The sequence below is a fragment of the Myotis myotis genome, unplaced genomic scaffold, assembly GCF_014108235.1.
Source record: "Myotis myotis isolate mMyoMyo1 unplaced genomic scaffold, mMyoMyo1.p scaffold_m19_p_12, whole genome shotgun sequence".
Lineage (NCBI taxonomy): Eukaryota > Metazoa > Chordata > Mammalia > Chiroptera > Vespertilionidae > Myotis > Myotis myotis.
This window is the reverse complement of record NW_023416316.1, coordinates 3,221,933-3,228,054: the sequence shown is the minus strand read 5'-3', so window position 1 is coordinate 3,228,054 and position 6,122 is coordinate 3,221,933. Positions and strand designations below refer to the sequence as shown.

At 62.6% G+C, this 6,122-nt stretch overlaps 1 protein-coding gene across 2 annotated transcripts in view; it reads left to right on the top strand.

The window, feature by feature from the left end:
* The first annotated feature begins 3,067 nt into the window (after positions 1-3,067).
* PRRX2 (paired related homeobox 2) overlaps positions 3,068-6,122 on the top strand; it is a 38,015-nt gene continuing 34,960 nt past the window's right edge. Inside the window, exon 1 of one of the 2 annotated variants that reach the window (XM_036329381.1) lies at positions 3,068-3,584. In XM_036329381.1, coding sequence (XP_036185274.1) covers positions 3,332-3,584 — 253 coding nt within the window. In that variant the 5' untranslated portion in view covers positions 3,068-3,331. The remainder of the gene's footprint in view (positions 3,585-6,122) is intronic. The other variant, XM_036329383.1, reaches the window with a different exon arrangement.

Sequence of the window (6,122 nt, the reverse complement as noted above, 5' to 3'; positions counted from 1 at the left end):
AAATTAAACATCAACTGTTCTGACCGCTCCTCCTGGGCGCTGCCTACGGAGATGCCAGCCCGCTCCTCCTGGCATCGCGCGCCCTCAGGCGCCGTGACCACTCAGGTCATCGCGAAGAGAACCGCGTTCAGAATGGAGCGTAACTGGCAGAAGCTGAGGCACGGACAGCAGGATGCGGCAGATCCAGGCTGTTCGCCCTCCTGACGGCAGTGACGGGAGCAGCAAGAAAACGAACGCATGCTGCCCCGGCTTCCGGGAGCCCCGTGCGCAGTGCCAGGAGCAGGGAGTAGCCACGCCGCGGTGGGCAGCACACCGCGCTCGGGGGCTGTTTCCACGACGCTGCCTCTGAGAGCCGCAAAGCTGTGGCGGGAGGAGCAGCCAGCCAGCAGCGTCGCCTGCCTACCACGCCCAAATACCCTATTTCTAGGTATTTATTATAAAGAAAACAATGATGGGTGTACAGCAATCGCGAGCAATGTGTCGCCAGGCCTTCACTGAGAGCAGGGGGTGGCCCTGGCCCCTGTGGCTGTCACTTGAGCGTCACCCCACGTGCACTGAAAGGCCGCCAGTTCCATTCCCGGCCAGGGCACACGCCCGGGGGGCGGGCTCGATCCCCACTAGGGGGCGTGTGGGAGGCAGCCGATCAGTGATCCTCTCTCGTCATGGATATTTCTCTCTCTCCCTCTCCCTTCCTCGCTCTCTAAAAACCAATTTTAAAATCTAAAAAAACAAACCAAAAGAAAAAAACACCCAAACCAACCAACCGAACAAACAAAACACAGTGGCGGACACGAGTAATGACGCAGTAAGCAATCATTAGAAGCTGGCAGCCCATGGCTCGGCTTCCCTAATCACGTGGCTCTCTCTCCATCCAGCTAGAATATAGATACAAGCTAGAAAGATATACTCTAAAGTTGAAAGGAACAGCCTAAAAGTCCCTTTTCTTGTGTTACTGCTTTTTCTAGGTCTCCAATTCGATACTGAATAAATAAATGATTATCTCCAATCTCTGTCATTAACCAGCTTTAAAAAAATGGGTGGAGCTCTGGCCAGTGTGCTCAGTGGTTAAGGCATGGTCAGCCTGTGCAGGGATGCTTTTCTCTCTCTCCCCCCTCCCTCTTCCTTCTACACTCTCATTGAAAGCCCATGGAAAAACTACCCTCACTCCTAGGGTGAGGATAAAAAATGTATGGAATGCTTATTGCGTGTCAGAGGTCCCTGGGAGTAGGATATATGGGATTTTCATTTTCATAATTTTACTATAGTTTCTAAAATATCCACAATAAGGTCCACTTTTTATTTTATGTTTTAGCACGTGATCGTTTGAGACCGGGGCACATATGCACCTTCACTCCTGGTCCGCCCAGGACCCAGTCTCTCCGGAGCCACCATCAGGGGCCCGCTCTGTTCCCTCGTCCCCCCTCGTCCCCCCTCGTCCCCCCTCGTCCCCCCTCGTCCCCCCGCCTGGCGCAGAGCTTGGTTCAATAAACAACTGTTGGACTGAGAGGTTCCAAACTGGGATCCTATTTTCCCTTCACCCAGACGTGGGGCTAGCATCGCGGGGTTTATCTGGTCACCAAGAACGGCGTGTGTTTTGTAGCCGGCTCCCTTTGGGGCGATGTGTCGTGAGCTCGCTGGGGTGACGGCATTCCCTTGGGTGCATTTCCAGGCAGCGACAGCCTGGCTCTGGCTCAAGGGCTGAGCTTCGGTACAGTAGTCGGGCCTCGTGTCCCCCTCTGCCTTCCCTCTACCACCCCGCCCCCCGCTGGGATTGGTAAGGGTAACAGCAACTCAACCGCAGCAGCAATAATGCCAGATTCACCTGAACCCCTTGGGTCGGTCCCTTTGCTCTCCCCTCGCACAGCTCCAAGGCCTCACGGCTAGTAAACGGCAGTGAACGCATTCAAAGCTGTCTCACCAGCTCCGAAGTCCAAATTTGCCATCACTGCCCTGCACGGCTTCTTGGAAATAGATGTTAAAAAGTAATAATAATTAACACGCATTGAGTGTTAAGTTCCACGGGGCCACATGTAGCAACTTACTTACTCCTCTGCCAGCCCGCTGAGCAGAGGCACCCAGAGAAGCAGCGGCTAAGGCGACTGCTGAGGCCCACAGCCAGGGGGTGCACGGTCTGATCCGACCCCAGGAGGAAAACCAGCTTGTGCAGAACCCGGGCCGCTGCCTGCAGATCGCGGGGTGCGTGCAGAGTGGGCTCTGGGTGCGGGAGCCCAGAGGGGACACTCTGAGGCCTTCTCCCGCGGCCTTGTTCTTGTCGCTGTGACATCATGGCTCTGCCGCGATGGCAGGACAGCAGGGAGGACGGGCTGGCCAGCAATCGCCACCCCCCCACTCCCCCACCCCCCCAGGACCTGTGGCATCGGAGGGCTGAGAGTCCGCCCGCCACCAGCGGCCTCTTTTCTGTGCTTCCCTTTCAAAACAAAAACAGGAGTGGAGACTGGGCCTGCCTCTCTCTCGCCCTGTCACCCATCTGTCAGTCTGGCTGTCGTCTGGCTGTCTATCCGCTAGGAATTCTGGAGGGGACACTCTCGTCCCGGCTTGGTTTCCCTTGGGGAGGGCCTGGAGCGCCTGCAGGTGGGCGCCAGGGGTGTGTGTATGCGCCAGGGGTGTGGGGGGTGCGTGTGTGGAGGTGTGTGGGGTGTGGGGTGTGGGGGTGCATGTGTGTGTGGGGGGGTTGCATACATCCCATAAGCTTGAGACCGTGGGGCTCTCTGGGGAAGACCGCGGGCCAGTGGAACAGACGAGGCGACCTCCGAGTCTCTCTGTCAAGGCTCAGGGGGAGCGAGGGGGGAGCTGGCGGGTCCAGATCTCCCCTGTCAACTGCCTCAGAGTCGCTCCCCCACCCCTGCGGGGAATTGGTAAGCGGAGGGGGGCGGCTGCTAACCCCTCCTCTACCACCTCCCCAGAAACGTGTTGGGGGATTAAAAGGAAAACCACAAAACACTTAAGTTTCCCACTCCCTGTGTGGGTGCGGAGGGCGACACCCTGCTCCTGCCCCCTCTCCCCGCCCCCAGCCGCCAGCCGACCCGCGCGGGACCCCCGCCCTGCCGGCCCGAGGGGCGGGGAGGGGAGGAGGAGAGGCCGGGCGAGGTTTGCATCAAGCAGGGGCGTGTGGCCGGAGCGGCTCGGGTTTTAGCAACCGGGGAGCGAGCGCGGCGCGGAGGGAGGAAAGTTGGTCCCCGACGTCAGCGCCGGGCGGGCCGGCGGCCGCGGAGCCAGAGGCGGTCGGAGCGGGGGGAGCGCGCGGCGGCGGGGCGCGCTGGCTGCGACCCCGCCGGCGACGCGGCCGGGGACCCCGGGGCGGCTCGCGGCCATGGACAGCGCGGCCGCCGCCTTCGCCCTGGACAAGCCGGCGCTGGGCCCGGGCCCGCCGCCGCCCTCCGCGCTGGGGCCCGGCGACTGCGCCCAGGCGCGCAAGAACTTCTCGGTGAGCCACCTCCTGGACCTGGAGGAGGTGGCGGCGGCCGGGCGGCTGGCGGCGCGCCCCGCGGGGGCCGAGGCGCGGGAGGGCGCGGCGCGGGAGCCGTCCGGGGGCAGCAGCGGCAGCGAGGCGGCGCCGCAGGACGGTGAGTGCGGGGCGTGGGAACGGAACGGGGGGTCCGGGCTCGCGCGGGCGGCGGCTGGGGGCTCGCGTGGCCCGAGGAGCGCGCGCGCGGCCGGCAGGGATGCGCCCGGGGCGCTCGGGCTGCGGGTCCGGGACGGGGAGGGGCGGGCGCTGGCGGGGCCGCGGCGCGTGGCCGGACTTCCCTGCCGGGCTGCCCCGCGGCCGCGTGGAGGTGTCTCTGGGGATGGAGCTGGCCGCGGTGACCCCGGGAGGGGCCGTCGGTGGGCCGTCGCCATCTCACGTCGTAGGGGCGCTGGGAGGGGTGCTCCCGGCAGCCGGGAAAGCGGGTGGGATCCTACAGCGGGGAGACTGAGGCTGCCGGGGAGCGCAGCTGCCGAGGCCACCGCTGGGTTTCAAACTCTGCCCCCCTCTCTCCGAGATGCCACCCCAGCTACTGCTACAACTTCTTAAGGCTTGGGTGCTGCCCGGCCGGCGTGGCTCCGTGGTTGAGCCTCGACCCAGGAACCAGGAGGTGGTCAGGGTTCGATTCCCAGTCAGGGCACATGGCTGGGGTTGCGGGGTCCGATCCCCAGTGTCGGGGGTGCAGGAGGCAGCTGACCAATGATTCTCTCTCATCACTGATGTTTCTCTCTCAACCTCTCTCCCTTCAACTCTGAAATGAATAAAAGGATATATAAAAATAAGACTTGGGTGCCTCCGCTGGGGTCCCGGCCGCCACCCCCCGCCCCCCCAGCAGCTTCCTAGCTGGAATGTCCAGCCTCAGAGCCAGCTAAGCCGCTGCTCCTGATAAGGTTAAAGGTCATCAGGAAGGGGCTTTAAAAACAAACAACCCACCCGCCCAAGTGGCTTTTTGAAAAAGGTCACACTGGATGGGAGGCCCTGAGCCCTTGGTAAGAAGTGGGAGGGGCAGCAAGGGCAGAGGAGAAGGAGAAGGCAAAAGTCCAGCCCTGGGCGGTTCCACCAGGGGGTCCCCAAGTCCCCGCCGCTCACCCACACCCTGGAGAGTGGGGTGGTCGGGGACCACTGACTGGTCCTTTCGCTCTGGGGCACAGGCGGGCCTTCTGAAGGCGCTGGCCCCTAGGGTCACCCACCTGATTCTAGCAACCTTCCCACCTGCCCCTGGGGACCCCCACTTTCTGCACCAGCCTCCAGGTCTCAGGGGAGCCCCTGCTGGTGGCACGCTCTGCTTCTGGAGGAGAGGAGGTGCAGGGAAAGTTGGGGGCCTGCAGCCTCATTTGGAGCCTTGTCGGGAGCATGTGTGTATGTGGGGGCCACCTGACACGTGCCTGCAGCTCAGCGAGTGCCCCGCCGGTGCCAGCTGTGTCCCGGGGCTGCTGCTCCCACCCGTCAGCCACAGCGGGCTGAGCTCTCCTCACCCTCCGGCGTAAACGTGAGGCGGGCAGACCCACCCCTGGGAGCTGGGGTGTCCCTGATGGAAAAGTGAAAGGAGGGTGTCTGGTTTGGGCCCGGGGTAAAGTGGGGTGCCCTCGGGTGTGGAAGGGGGAGCCCTGCCATCTTCAGTTTGTTCTGGGATCTCAGGTCTCCTGGGAGGAGCAGCTGGCCTCTGATTTCACCCTGATGACGGGGACCCCAGGGGAGTGGAGAGGAGGAGCAAGTGGAAGGTGAAGCGAAGAAGGAAGGGAGGAGGGGAGGGGAAGGGAGGGGAGGGGGGAGGAGGGGAGAGCGGGACTAGGTGTGTGGACAGGGCCATGGCAGCCCCAGGTACCAGGGTGGGTAACGGGCCTCCCCAGCAGCCCCGGCGGCCGGCCGCTCTCCATAAGAGCCAGGGAGGCTTGGGCCTTTTCCTAAGGGGGGGCTTCGGCACCTGGGAATACCCAGGTGTGGGGGACAGAGGACACACTGGGCGTGGGGTCAGGTGGGAGGGGCCCAGGGCAGCAGGCAGTCTGCTCGCAGAGGGGAGGGTCCGGGGCCGCAGGCAGAGTGGGGCCAGGCTCCACAGGTGCTCACGTTGGCCTCAGGCCCTGTAAGGCCTGCCCCCCTGGGGACTCGGGGTCCCGCTGGGGACTCCTGGACCACAGCGGTTTGCTCAGGCCTCTGCACTTGGAAGCAAACCTGGCCAACATGAGGACTTGTTCAGGAAGCTAAGAATTCCAGTTTAAAGGATGCTCTCGTATTTGGGATCACAGCTTCCCTACGCATTTTGGGGGTTCAAACATGCTTTTTTTATGAAATGGGGATAAAAACTGGAGATTGTTTTTTATTCATGTCTTTCCTTGGCAGAATTAAAAGGAGGTAATTCTATACGCATGCATCAGATTGAAAACAAATCACTAGCCCATGAAACCCAAATGTTTCATGTAGCGTCAAGCACCTCCCGGAGCCAGCTGGCATGTTCCAGGGGTGCCCGCTGCCAGGAGAGAGGGGTGGGGTGGGGTGGGGTGCCCTGTGGCTGCCCCCAGACCCGTGACAGTCCGTGGCTGGCTCTCTGGGGCTGGCAGGTGCACCCCCCCCACCCCACCCCCCCGTGCCTCCCCTCCGGCCCCCCACACACTGCCACTGACTGTGAATTCCCAGGTCC